Here is a 14890-nt window from a genome sequence, read left to right as displayed (position 1 = left end):
GCATGTTTGTTAAGCTGTATCTGTACGCTCTGCAGGTCGGTTTCACAGAAACAGATACCAGCTAATTTATGCCAAGTCTGAACCAACCTCACAATATGTCATAATTAGCTACACAGCAAACCATATCATTTGTCAGGTAATTTAATTATAAATGCTCCAAAAGGCACCAACACCACAAACCGAGAGGTCAAGCGTGACTGGAGTAACTGGAAGCTGCCTGTCAGTCAAACGGACTATGCCCTTAACTCTAAGACTTAACAGCTGTCTAGATAACAATATTTAGACTTGAGAGTTATAAAAATAAATTCCCACTGTATTTATGAGTGGGGAACATTTCCACAGAGACAATAAAATCTTTTTTTGTTTTTAATATCGGGCTATAAAAATGCATCTTAATACTATTAAGTATTGAGATACAAGTATATTAATGTAGAGTTGACATTTCAATGTGGGACGCAGCCTCAAGTGACGATTAGAGGAACTGCAGTTTTGACACTTTTTAGTCCCAGAGGTTATTGCTCGACTTAAAGGTACAGTGGGGAAAATCTCACCACTAGGTGTCAGTAGATTACAGATTCAGTTAACTGAATTCTGTTTTTCCCCCCCACTTAATTGTGCATAACCCTCGCTACAGTGGCCACTGTAGGACAAACTTATTTTTAAAAAGACCCATTTTCAGGTGATAAAACATATCTATGATCCTTCATGCCTTGAGTCTAAAGGTGCAAATATGAATTAAAATTTGCTTTCACAAATTGTTCCAACTTTAGCATACTACTTATGTCTCTAGCTAGTCTATGAGTCTGTTTTATGAGTCTGTTGGAAGATGTAATTACACACTAATAAATGTGTATTTATAAGTGCAGTATTCTTCTTTTCTATTAAATATACTAAAAAAAGACTGGGTGCAATTTAAGGTCTATTAGGTGTTCACACTCACAAAAACAGAGCTATCCCCATGTTGCAGATTTTGCACATTCCTCTTCCTTGCCTCAATCTGACCTCTCAGTAATATCTACATGTTGTGCTACATGTAGCCTCAAGCCTTTAGGGTTGAGTAGCGGTTTGTAGTGCTCGCTTGTTTCTAATTTTCACCCTCAGTATTTTTTTTTTCCCCATTTCTCTTTCTCCTTTCTCTCAGCTTGCAACCACAAATATCACTGACTCAGAGTCCCCTGAGGCAGTGTATCAGAGTTCATGCAGGCTCCTTGTGGGCCCTGTTTGGAAACAGACAGGTAAACAAAATGCTGAGAAAACTGATGACTCGAGACACTGACAGACAGATTGGAGCTGGTCGTGTAAAACCATGGGGGACATCAGGAGATAACAAGTGCCTTATAACGTCCCCGCTCTCATTTATCGCAGTGGTGTAGCCATCAGAGACACTGACTCATAATCACATCCACTCTATTTGTCTGGGCTGTGATGTAATTAGTTTCTCTTTTATTTGAGTGATATTGTTTTTGACAGGAAGCATGGGTGCAGCGGTGAAGCACATTAACCTAATATGAGTAATGTGGACTAAAACAACCAAAAAAAAAGTCTGGATCTCCACCGCTGTCTGGCATGCCAGAGCTCGCAGCAGTGATGAGGTAGCGTGGGGCCAGGATTGTAGGCCAAACAGGGGTTATATAAACAAGCTTACGGGCCAGGAAGTGCTCTGGCATTAGTGATGCTTAACCCAGCCCACTTCTTATTCCTTATTAGGGGACCTGCGTGTGCACGCGCATGTGTGTGCATACATGTGTGTCTGTTCAATTGTGGGCAGCGCTTCTGTGATTTGCTGTGTGGTTCATCATGTGTTGTGACTAGTGGTGCATCACAGGTGGTGACACACAGGAAGTGATTCGTCCCGCTGGGTGTCCTGTTTGGGTGCTAATCTCCTTACAGCATGATGTCATGGGGTAGGAGGACAGCGGTGACACGTAGACATAGATAGATTACAGTGAATCACCCTGAAACATCATTTTACCGCCTCGTCGTGACCTTTTTCTCAGTGTACTCAACCAGCGTTCGGTTATTTTTTAGTTCTTAGTGCTTTAAAAGGGAACTTTTTTGCTTTCTGTAACACATAAACTGTCTATGTCACATAAATAAGATGAAAAGTGTTTATACTATAAAGTGTAAACAATCTGTATATTATCTAGTTTAAAATCCAGTGTGTTCATTTATAATGAAAGAGGTGAAATAAATGTCATATTTTTTAGAAAAATCACCAGTCTTGGGTTTCACTGATGGACTTACTTTTCTCCCTTAAACGAAATCTTTGTCTATTTTCCTGAAGATACAGTTTTGATGGTTTTAACGTTATCTTATTTTCTTGTAACTTCTCACAAGTGACGCTTGGGTCGTGACGGTAGTTGCTGAATGGCGCTGGATTTAAAACTGGCACAGGCCCTTGCCAAACAGCTCAGAGGGAATTACTTTCTTACATCTTTTTTTTTCATGTGTTTCTCAGCACAGCCCGGTGGGGGATTTGTCCCAGAATGCCCCGATGGTCACTGTGTGCCAGCTGCTGGCATTCAAACTATATCTTTTAAATGAAATGTTCACACAGAATGATGGCAATGATCCCCCGAATTAAAAAAAGAATAGTTTAGTCGTGTATGTAATTGATTTTGTATTATTTTAAGACGTTAAGGGTTTTTTTCAACGCGGTAAAGCCACACATTCTTGACAGGTGGACCTGAAGTCGCCACTTTGCGCTGGTGCAGACCAAGCTAAGAGCAAAACAGGTTTATAGGGAACGCGCATGCCGAGAAAACTCTTGTTTCAAATGACATCACCAGCCCAAGATGTCAGCACCCATTTCTGAGATGTGTTGGCCTCTCCTTTTTTCTTTGCACAATGACAGGAAGTGGTGACACATTGTCTGTTGTTAAATAGTCCGTGGGTAAAGCTGAATGGACGTTTTCTCTAGGAAAGGCACAGGAGTGATTTAAAGACATTAATCATGGGTTAAACTGTATTTAGCCTGACCAGCAGGAAAAACATTCTTAAATGCTCACAAAGGCTTCAGATGTCACCTGAGACTCTAGATTACCTCAAAAAGTATATGCAGGGGTATTCAGGTACATTTCTTTAATGTCTTCAAACTAAAGAAAATTGATTCTTAAATGACTTTTGAGCTGTATTGAGTCTTTTTTAGCACTAAGATACTGAGAACCTCCAGAATAAACTCAAATAATCACAAAAGCACAGTCATCTACTTTCTGCATGCGGGTTGTTCGCTGGTTGTTTACTTCCACAGAAACTTGCATATGTGGTCGGATGCTACGTGCGCAATAGCAATTATTTCTGTGTGTGGATAATTGCTTCTTTTTTGTTCTTATCCTATAGGCGGGTTGACTAGAGGTCTGAGACTCTTACTGGCTGTACAGGGCTGTAAGATTGGGTGTCAGCTCTCAATGATCTTGACAGTACTCATGACTCTATTACTAGTAATATCATTAACTGATTATGTAAAGTGTAATGGGGCTTTAAGAGTCCTCCGGGAGTATATTCAGACGGTTTTGTTTTACCATTGGTATTTGGCGATCTTTTCATCCTTCACCGCTTTTTTTTTTTCTTTTGCTGCTATTTTTAAATGAGGGAAACAGTTAAGCCAGCTCCTCTTTTATTAAGGATTGGAGATTAGAACACCTGAACTTAAAATAATTAGTATATTGTAAAGAACATCTGGGTTTTTACAGCTGTTATTGTGACACAACTTGTAGGAGTATGATGTGTTATAGTTGGATGAACAACATATTAATGTGTTTCAGGTCTGTGTGTGTGTGTGTGTGTGTGTGTGTGTGTGTGTGTGTGTGTGTGTGTGTGTGTGTGTGTGTGTGTGTGTGCTCATTCGCTGATGTTCACTTCGTCTGTTTCTGCAGAGTACTGGAGTGCCAAGGTCTTCCGATTGTCAACGGCCAATGTGACCCCTACGCTGCCGTGTCCTTGCTAGGTCCTTCAAGGTGTGAGATCTTACACAATTAAGTGTGATTTTATAAGTCAGCATGCACAACTTTATCACATGTTTAGCTTTGAATAAACATGGACATGGATGATTTATCTCCATCTGCTTTTCTTCACCGCTCAGGTCAGAAGCCAAGAAGACCAAGGTGAAGAGGAAAACCAACAATCCACAGTTTGAGGAGGTTTTCTATTTCGAGGTAGTTTCTCAAGAAATGAAAAAAAAAAAAGAACAAATACAAATTCCATGTAAAATTTGGCCTGATTCACAGTCCCAGTTCCTCTGAAAGGCCATTGAACATACTGACGTTATTATTCTCCTGATTACACTTGAACGAGGTTATTGATGAGGTAAACTGTTGTGTTTTACTTGGGAAGGGGTTATCCCCAAATTACTGATAACTATTCGTTAACAGCGCCTCATTTTTGTGTCAAGTTAGAGGTTTTTTGTGGCTAGTGAGTAGGTGTGCTGTCAGTTTAAGATACAAAAACCTCAAACCTCAGTCATCTGCTATGTTCCTCCCACTGAATGAGCAGCGATATTTGCACAGGCTTCACATACATTAAACACAAGCTGAACGATTGATTTTTAGAATCTAAGATCGTAAATTGTAATCTGTATGAAGAGCATAACCACATAGAGCCCTCATAGCTATTGACTCCAAGGCTTTGGGGCAGTGTGGCAATGCCAGGTGTTTGCTATCACTCTGTTTTTGACGTAATATCCTGTTAGCTCACTCGGGCATGTTTGCTGGAAGTTTAGGAGCAGGTTTGCTCCCATTGCCATTTTTAGCATCACAGTTTTGTCTCTGCTTCTTTGATGCAGCCCACGAGTAATGGGTATTGCCCCTCAGCGGGCTTCTGGAGGTTGGCCAGTCAGAAGAAAGTTGGCTTTCAGGCAGCGAGGCATTAAAAAGACAGGAACTGAGGGGAGGCATAAGATAAATAATTAGGGTTTTTTTTGAGCTGTGAGTACTATTGTAGAAATAGGCCCTCTTTACATTTTTAAAGCAGACATTGTAAATTTTCCAGAACAAGCAGGGCTAATAAACAAATGCTAACAAGCTAATGTGTAATTAGCATCAACAAGCTACAGTCATGTGAAACAGAAAGTTTTCACGGGATTTTGTACACTCCCGTGAAAGACTAAGTACAACCTTACTTCTGGGAATTAAGACGGACAGTATTATCAAGGTGTTGTTAATTAAATCCACTCGATTAACTGATCCTCAGCAAGTTTGATCACCTCTTTAAAAGCAGAAGTTTTAGCTGTTTGCCTTTCTGGAATATCTGTGTTTGCACAATCCCACGATCTTTATAAGAGTGGACGTCCCAGCAAATTCACCCCAAGGTCAGAGCGCTGCAATGATCCAAGAGGAAAAAACCTTTTTTTAGAGAGAAAAAAACATGGCAGCACAGCTTAGTTAGCAACGTTACATCTGAACAAACTAGAAACTAGAAAAATGCTCTTTGGAAAAACAACCCTCTCTTTGCATTAGCTTATATGTAAAGATATTTTTCATACACCCCCTATCACACTGGCCCCGTTAACCCTCGCTCACTCTGACATTTTTGTGTTTGCTCCTCCTTCTCGCTGAGGAACTTAGTCTGCTGTGGCCTCCTCGTTGCAGCACCAGCAGACAGCAGGACAAGACTGTGATTGATTCAGACAAACCAAACAATCTGGCCCATTGATTTCTAGCCGACAAGAACGTCCTATTTATTCCTAACCACCACATGAACACAACTGTGCATTGCCTGTCATGCTTTCAGCTGGCAGCACCTCCCCCCTCGCTCTAACATAGCCCATCCATCATGTTTCTGTCATGTGATCAGATTTTTTTGTTTTATTGCTTCAAAATGTCTTTTCTTACTGCCTCAAACCAGTGAGTGAGATCCTCTTTTGCACCCAAAATCATTTAAAATAATTTTTTTAATAAGATGTAAACAAATTGAAACTCTCTCCATTTCTAGGTGACGCGGCCGTTGAGCTACACGAAGCGGCAGTTTGACGTTGAAGAGGAGGATGTTGACAAACTGGCGCTGAGGTGAGTCAGTTTGCTGTCTTATCTTTGCCGGGATCAGCGCTGAACTTGGCGTGGCATCAAGCCTCTCTGGTGTTTGATCGGCTCCATGCTCTTTGTGTTCAGGGTGGACCTGTGGAACGCCAGCAACCTGAAGTTTGGGGATGAGTTTCTGGGAGGTGTGCGTGTGCCCCTGCGGGTCCTGGGTCAGGCCGGAGTACACGACGCATGGTGAGAAAAAAACAGGGCACATATTCCACCCTTTGGGATTACATGTTACAACTGTCCGTTTTTGATCCAGTCTAGTTTTAAAGATGTTATAAAACTACGCTTTTTCCTGTGCAGGTACTTTCTGCAGCCCAGGGAGAACGGGGGGAAGTCTGTGAAGGTTGATGAGCTCGGCTCTCTGCGTCTGAACATCGTTTACACCGAGGACCACGTCTTCCCCTCCGAACACTACACTCCGCTCAGAGATCTGCTGCTGCACTCTGCTAATGTCGAGGTGTGTGCACCTGCTCCTGCTCTGCTAACTCCTCCCCCCCACCCAAGTGCTGTTACTCGTGCCGCTAACCGCCGTTTCTCAAACCCCGCCCCCCCCTGTGTCCAGCCCGTTTCAGCGTCCACAGCTCATATTCTCGGGGAGGTGTGTCGAGAGAAGCAAGAAGCCGCCATCCCTCTCGTGCGTCTCTTTCTTCATTACGGCAAAATAGTGCCTTTCATCAGCGCCATTGCTCATGCTGAAATTAACCGCACACAGTGAGTGACTCATTACAACTTTTACGCCAGTATTTGTTTATTTTCACTCCAAATCCTCACTTTTTTTGTTCTTTTCGCAGGGATCCAAACACCATTTTCAGGGGAAACTCGCTGACTTCTAAGTGCATCGATGAGACCATGAAGCTGGCAGGAATGCACTATCTCCAAGTCACGCTCAAGCCAATTATAGATGAGGTGTGACACTTTTATGTCAACACGTTTTTCATTTCCCCGAGTTACATTTGAAAAATCTCGTGAAATAATAATCGCACGCTTTTCTAACTCGCCGCAGATCTGCACTGAACACAAGCCCTGTGAAATCGACCCCGTCAAGCTCAAAGAGTCAGAAAACCTGGAGACGAACAGGGTAAGAAGGAGAAACCAAAGAAGTCTGTTAGTTTGTGCGTCTGTGCGTGTTTTCTGACTCCTGCCCTTCACACCTCAGGAAAACCTTCGTCACTATGTAGACCGCATTTTCAACGTTATCACAACCTCTGGTGTTCGCTGTCCCACCGTCATGTGTGATATCTTCTTCTCTCTGCGAGAGTCTGCTGCCACTCGTTTCCAAGGTAACCAGGAGCATGAATGGCTTAGAGGGAGATGAAAAAAGCTGCTAATATGAAACAGGAAATAAAGGATTGTAAAGAGCAGGATGTGCAAGATGTCCAAGGACACTTTTTTTCTATTCACTCAGAAACAGAAAGGCTTTTTATGCTCTGCTAAACACTTAAACCTCCTTTACAACCCTTAAGGTCATCTGTAACACATTATGAACTGTGTCTCTTATACTGTGCTGCCTCCTGTTGGCCATTACATGGCACTGCATTCATTCAGAACGAAGAAGCCTTTACATGTTTTCTTTGTGTGGATATCCTACATCAGTCCTGTTTTTGTGAAGTTGTGGACTTTCTGAACAGGTCTAATCAAAACTTTGTGTTTTCTGCTCTGTAGTTGACCAAGATGTCCGATACACAGCAGTGAGCAGTTTCATCTTCCTGCGTTTTTTCGCTCCAGCCATCCTCTCGCCAAACCTGTTCCATCTACGACCGCACCATCCGGTGAGTTTGATGGTTAGCCCTTTAAGTGCAGGGGTGTCAAAAATAAGGCCTGGGGGCCAGAATCGGTCCAGAAAAGACCCCAGTCTGACCCACTGGACGGCTTTGGAAAATGTGAAGGAAGGCATGGATTTGGACCTTTAACTGTGTTTTTTATAGTTTTTACAGCCTTTTCTACCGATAAAGACCTCCACCACTGCCTTTATAGTACACAAAAATATATATATATATATATATATATTATTTATATTATAGTACATATATATATAGTAAATATATATATATTATATATATTTATAGTACACAAAAATATAACTTTATTTTTGGTGCTCTGGTCCGGGTTGAGAATTTCATTTTAATCGCCCTTTCCTGCCCTCAGGACCCCGCTACTTCGAGAACCCTCACCCTCATATCTAAGACGATCCAGACCCTGGGGAGTCTTGCCAAGTCAAAATCTGTGAGTTTCTCAGCTCAGCGCGCAGTTTTTCTGTTTTCGCTCCTGTCTCTGAGCTGGACTTCCTTTGTATTTCACCATTCAAAAATGCTGACCTCTTGTCTCTTGACATACTTTTCTTTGTGTCCTTCAAGGCCAATTTCAAAGAGTCTTACATGGCTGCTTTTTACGACTACTTCAACGAGCAGAAATATGCAGACGCTGTGAAGAATGTGAGTGTTTGATCTTTGATTTTCTTTCACTTTTCTTGCAGTCAGTGAATTTTTGCCCGTTAGCGCACACACGATCAAATAGTCTTTTAGTCTTGCGTGTCACAAGTAGAATAAACACAGATGAACAGATAATAAATGAGTGAATAAAAGGATGTCAAAGCATTCATTTTACAGATATAAAAAAAAACTTGGATGGCGCACAAGTCCGACCCAGACTTTTACCACACCAATAAACGTTTTGATTGATGGCCTCTTACACTTAACCTCCACAGTTCTTGGATCTGATCTCCACGTCTGGAAAATGGGATCAAAAGAGCATTGAGACACCAATCATGCTCAAAGAGGGGTAAGGAGCCTGCTTTCTTCAACTTTTTATGGCGCAGACTATAAACAACTCCAATACTTCTCCTCCGAGATTCTTCATTGTTAGATAGGTATTCATATACACAGTGGCCACTTTATTAGGTATATCAGTTTAACTGTCCATTAAAGCAAATATCTAATCAAGAGCTAATTTGAGCCAATAAAACGGCAACATCAAGGCACGCAGAAGAGCGTCTCTAAACACACAACACATCAAACCTTGATCTGACCGTCTTCTGATGACTGCTGGAGGCTGCTGTCTGTATTTGACCATGTAATGAAGCTCAAATCATCATTAGTTTCTTGAACATGACAATGAGTTCACTGTATTAAACTATATTAAAATGGCCTCCACGCTCCCCGGATCTAAATCCGCCTTTGGGGTGTGGTGGAACGTGAGATCATGTGCAGCCGATAAGTCTGACCCCCCGTTTCCCGTCTTTATGCAAAACTAACCGGCTGCTGACAATTTTCTCATCTGACTGTCAGACTAGACCTTTGCGTTACAGTTAAGCAGATTCAGCCTTTACATACCTGACTCCTTAAAGTAAACATTTCCAGAAAAGCTCCATCTGAGGTAGTAAACAGATTGTTTTGTACCGACACGTTGGCTGTTTCTAATGAGGCATTAAAGAGTAGCAGAGTTTCCATTTGACATTAGTTGTGCCAGCACTTCACTCACCAGCATCCCCACCCTCTTTTGTTTCTGCAACTGTGCGTAGGAGTGTAAAACTCACTATAAAGAGGGTTGATGGGAAGGGGTCAAAAGGCACGAAGGGCAGGTAAGAGATTCTCTATATAAAGGCTTTGCCCTTGTGACCCCCCTACTGTTTGTGCACTGTGTCCCCACCTAAATCAAGCCGGGTATTTTTTTTACTCCCACCAACATCATGCGCTGTGGTAGATGCTGCTGCACTTTACTTTATATCTGACCTGTATACAAGCGGTCTGTCATGTTGTACTATCTGAAACTCTTATTATCTGCTCTGGATTTTAATCGTTCTGCATTTACATGGCAGTAAACTGAGGAATACAGTGGCTGTAATGGTATAAAGTAAAGTGTACACCTTTAAGCCTGCTTACTTAGGAAGTGTAACCAGTGTTGATGGCCTTAATTTGTTGTTCCTCCAAATGCCAGACATGCTTAGTGTGACTGCAGGGGTGGGTTACTACTGTGATTGTTAACCAAGGGTACAGTATGTCACGAGAGGGTATATTTTATTAAAGTTAAAACACAAACAAAACAAAAATTAGATTTTATGTTTCATTTAGTTAAACGTTTATAGTAAAATAGTAAAAGTAATTCAAATTAATTGTCAAAAGTGGAAATAGCTAGCTAAAATAATTGCAAAAAGTATAAATTGGCAAATGCTATACTGCTATAAAATGATGAAACTTTGGGTATGATGAAATTAAGATTAAGTAATTGAAATTATTAGCTAAACATATGCATTTACAGTTAAAATAGCGAGCTACAACTAAGTAAGATTCTGACTTAACATTACAGATAAACAAGCAAAGTTTCCGATTAAACATGAAAAACTGTTGAAATTGGTCACTAAATATAATCAATAGCTGTTGAACGGAGTGATAGCTAAAATATGACTAAAAAGTTATAAGCCATTCATTAAAAATGTGGTTAGCAATTTAAACTGTTAGCTAAAAATTTGATTTACAGTTAAATTACCTCAATAAAAGTTAGTTGTCAGCTAATTGTATGGTTAAACAAGCACAACGTCTAGTCAAACATTGGTCACTAAACATAATAAGTAGCTAGTAAATAGAGTCATAGCTAAAATCATGACTAAAAGGTTGGAAATGATTCATTTAAAAAAATGGTTAGCAGTTAAAATCGTTAGCGAAAACTATGGCTTTACAGTTAAAATGCCTCAGTTTAAGTTAAACGTAAGCTAACAATATGAAGTTACCACAGTTTATAGTTAAGCATTCTAAACAGTTAAACTAAAGGTCAATTGTTAGCTAATGGTACAGATTAACAAACAAAGCTTTTGGTAAACACTGGTACTAAACTAAATAGCTGTTAAATTGAGTCATGGCTAAAATTGTGACTAAAAAGCTAGAAATGATTGATTAAAATACTTTCTAAATGATGAAAGTGTTCATTAAAACTGCATTTACAATTACAATAACTCTATAAAATTAGCTCAATAAAAATGAATTGTTAGCTAATGGTATGGATAAACATGAAACAAAAAGATAATATTGGTCACTAAACATAATGAACAGCTATTAAATTGGGTGTTAGCTTAATTTATGACCAAATAGTTTATTATTAACTAAAAATATGGTTAGTTGTTGAAATTGTTAACTAAAAGTATAAATTTACAGTCAAAATAGCTAAATATAACTTTTAACATTTGCTAACAGTGCAAATAAGTAAACACAGTTTCTTGTTAAACATAACGAACAGCTAAAATTCATTACTAGACATAGTGACCAATAACTGGTAAATGTATTAGCTGACTGATAAATGGCAAGATGATGAGTAAGATGGCAAGTAAATCGTAAACATTGACTTAAAATTTGAGTTGTTGATGACGAAGGGGTTTTGACTCCACCTGACAGACATTGGCCGGTAAAAACCAGTGGACTACTGTGTGAACATTTCTTGGATCACATATCTGCCCCCATCCTGACCCTTTACGTCCTTACTCTAGACCATGACCATATCACAACTAAACACAACTGAGTTTCCAACACAGCTTGCAGCAGGTGTGAAACCAGCATGTTCTTCACTCTGTAGTAAAGAGTTCAAATTGTGTTGTGGGAAAGTGGTGGTGCTTTTGTATTTCACATGACCTTTGGCCCCTAAAACGCAAAAACAAAAACCTTCTGCTGTTTACGATCCTTAAAAGGAGCATACCAGTGGTTTTACATGTTTTAAGAATGAATTGTGTGTGACTCACAGAACTTTGACCTTTCACAAAACACAAGAAACATTTTAATACAGTGATTTCAAGCAACAGGCAACCACTGGTTCCTTTAAGTGAATGTGAGTGTCAGTTTATAGACATGAGAATACATCCTTGAAGATATCTAATCCATTATATTGGATATTTACATCATATTGATGGCAATAAGGCGCAAAAGAGAGTGATATGTAAACACAGTTTTACAAAACTTAAAAAAATACAATAACTTTTGAACAACTAAGAAATTGATTGGCTTATTTCCTAAAAAATGAATGCTGGTGATGTCATGCATCATTTTTCTTGCAGTTCAGCTCTAGCGTGTGTATATTTTTATAATGTAATGGAATAGAGAGAAATCAGTGGCTATCTGAAAGGCTGGAAATAAATCACTAGAATCCTGTTTTAGTCAGTGATTTACGCACAATTTGTTGGTACTGGGGTAAAATATGCAAAAACACTGGTACCTTTAATCTGCTGACCCATCTCCTTTTTGACTCATAGGCTCGTGATCTATGAGTGCTGTACTGTACTTAAAAAAAACAAAACATGTACAGCAGCAGTTAATTCAAATAACTGCCAGCATGTAACCGGAATGATTAATAGAGGACTGCAGCCGATCTCTTTTAAGCGAATAAAATAGCATTTACAAATAGCTTTACGTAAAGTCTTACACATTTAGGTAGCACACTTTCCGACGTGGAGGAATAAAAATGCTCATCTCGTATTTGTCTTTCCCATTTTTGTACAGGTTCATGATAAAGAGAGCCCAGGGGAGAAACCGGTTTGGAATGAAAAACTTCAAGAAGAGATGGTTTCGTCTCACCAACCACGAATTCACCTACCACAGAACGAAAGGTGCGCTCTCATGATCTGCTCGTTATCCCAGTAACGTTGATTACTCACCTGATTGATTGTGAATCATCAGGAGGGTGGGGACATGGGACAAAATCTGCATACTTATCATCCATTATATGTGGAGGATATTAGGTTACTGAACACACATACGTGAGCAGTTTTCAAATTCCTTAAGCAGAGGGCTATACTACGAAGAAAAATGAGAATCACTATGGTGGTTATCAACATCCTTTGTTAAACCATATAGAATAGAATAGAATGGAATAGAATAGAATGGAATAAACCTTTATTATCCCACGGATGAGAAATTTCGGTGTTACAGAGCTCTTACAGCAAGGGAAAATAAAATATGAAAGGAAGACACAAGGTGGTCCTATAAACATAAGCAACTGAAGTTCGTATATACAGGTAATATTGTACAGAATATGTATAGAAAAATTGAAAAATTGTATGGAGATATGTATAAAATGTACAGGATTATGTATAAAATCTATGTGACTCTCTATGAGTGCATCCTGCTGATGCTAAGTCTATAAAGGCCATAAAAATATAGCAATAAAATGCAACGTTTTTATAAACAAAGCAAGAGATTAATGCTGCAGAAAAATTATTATTCTTGGTATTCAACACACAGAGTATTCAACATAAACATTAGTAAGGTAATTACTGTGAATGTGAAAGCTGCACATTAAAGGTCTGAGACTTTAAATTGTACACAGTTAAACAATGAAGATAGAGATAGAGATTTTGAAATATAGCTTAAAATTATCTTCTGCGAGCTGATCAAACTGATGTTTCCTCATGTCACCAACATCCTACCTAGACAACATCTTGACCTGGCCTGGCAGGCTGAACTCATTTCATGAACTGATGTGGAATAAGCCAGCTGTGCTTTCTAATATCATCTTTTGTATTAGATCTTCCACATATGTGGATCTCTTTCTTATTTTTAAATGGTTACATAATGAAGAAAGGTGAAATATCATCCTACAAAGAGAAGTCACAAGCTTATAATTGATGTTAAAACTGATCTAAATAATCTGCATGGCTGTAATAAATTAAACGGTGAAATGGTAGCCAATTGTCTCTTTTAACTGTTTGATTAAAAACTTTAGATAAGAGTAAAACCAGTTTTTAAAAAAAGTCCATATGAAAATAGTACAACCAGTGATACTTTCAATCACGACAATTTGCCACAAAGCAGAAAGAGCTAACAAGAAAAGAAGCTGGATGGGACAGCTTTACGCAATGCCACGCATCTCGATGACAGTCATAACAATCCAGTTTGTTATTACCTCAACAGTTCCATCTCTGATGTTGTTCCTGTTCCCACCAGGTGAGGGAGCTCTTTGCAGCATTCCCATAGAGAACATTCTGGCTGTAGAGCGGCTGGAGGAGGAGTCTTTCAAAATGAAAAATGTAAGGACCCCCCTGTGAGCCCCTGTGAAATATTTGAGGGTTTGAGCATGTGGGCCCAAATCTCTCCTACAAGTGTTTACTTTCTTAACTAACTTGCACTCCTTTCTCCCCACACTCCTCCTCCTTCAGATGTTCCAGGTCATTCAGCCAGAGCGGGCGCTCTACATCCAGGCCAACAACTGCGTAGAGGCGCGCGACTGGATCGACATCCTGACCAAAGTCAGCCAGTGCAACCGCAAACGCCTGAGCACCTACCACCCTTCAGCCTACCTCAACGGCCACTGGCTATGCTGCAAGCTCTCAGCAGACACTGCTCCCGGGTGTACGCCCTGCACCGGGTACATAAAGTTGCTAACATCTGCGCAGCTTCACATTCCTGTGCTTTGTTTCCGCTCTCTCTCATTCCATGCACGCTTCGTTTTTTCAGCGGCCTCCCGGCAAACATCCAGCTGGATGTAGATGGTGACAGAGAGACCGAGAGAATTTACTCCCTGTTCAGCACATACATGACCAAACTGATCAAGATGCAAGGTTAGACGCCAAGCGCATGTTTTTTTTTCCTTTTCAAACTTCCCACATGTATTTTTTTCACATTTCCGTCTCTCATTCTGTTTCCCGCTGCAGAGGCCTGCGGCAGTAAGTCGGTATATGACGGCCCCGAGCAGGAGGAGTACTCCACCTTCGTCATAGACGACCCCCAGGAGACCTACAAAACCCTGAAGCAGATCATTTCAGCCGTGCAGACGCTGGAACAGCAGCACACCAAGTACAAACGTGACAAGTTCAAGAAGACAAAGATAGGCAGCCAGTACGTCCACTGCTTGTGTTGTATTCGAAGGTTAAGTTATAGATGAATGCATTTATT

At 40.1% G+C, this 14890-nt stretch overlaps 1 protein-coding gene across 2 annotated transcripts in view; it reads left to right on the top strand.

Annotated features, from left to right (window-relative positions):
• rasa3 (RAS p21 protein activator 3) overlaps positions 1-14890 on the top strand; it is a 43556-nt gene that overhangs the window by 25683 nt on the left and 2983 nt on the right. Inside the window, exons 6-23 of one of the 2 annotated variants that reach the window (XM_031729595.2) lie at positions 3876-3956; positions 4082-4154; positions 5929-6002; positions 6105-6209; positions 6324-6480; positions 6586-6734; positions 6815-6929; positions 7027-7101; positions 7180-7303; positions 7686-7792; positions 8169-8246; positions 8378-8455; positions 8728-8801; positions 12500-12606; positions 13943-14025; positions 14155-14363; positions 14453-14556; positions 14650-14833. In XM_031729595.2, coding sequence (XP_031585455.1) covers positions 3876-3956; positions 4082-4154; positions 5929-6002; positions 6105-6209; positions 6324-6480; positions 6586-6734; positions 6815-6929; positions 7027-7101; positions 7180-7303; positions 7686-7792; positions 8169-8246; positions 8378-8455; positions 8728-8801; positions 12500-12606; positions 13943-14025; positions 14155-14363; positions 14453-14556; positions 14650-14833 — 1977 coding nt within the window. Of the gene's footprint in view, positions 1-3875; positions 3957-4081; positions 4155-5928; positions 6003-6104; positions 6210-6323; positions 6481-6585; positions 6735-6814; positions 6930-7026; positions 7102-7179; positions 7304-7685; positions 7793-8168; positions 8247-8377; positions 8456-8727; positions 8802-12499; positions 12607-13909; positions 14026-14154; positions 14364-14452; positions 14557-14649; positions 14834-14890 lie in introns of both variants that reach the window. The other variant, XM_039609437.1, reaches the window with a different exon arrangement.

The sequence above is a fragment of the Oreochromis aureus genome, linkage group 1 (genome assembly GCF_013358895.1).
Source record: "Oreochromis aureus strain Israel breed Guangdong linkage group 1, ZZ_aureus, whole genome shotgun sequence".
NCBI classification, from domain to species: domain Eukaryota; kingdom Metazoa; phylum Chordata; class Actinopteri; order Cichliformes; family Cichlidae; genus Oreochromis; species Oreochromis aureus.
This window is presented reverse-complemented; position numbering and strand designations above follow the sequence as displayed.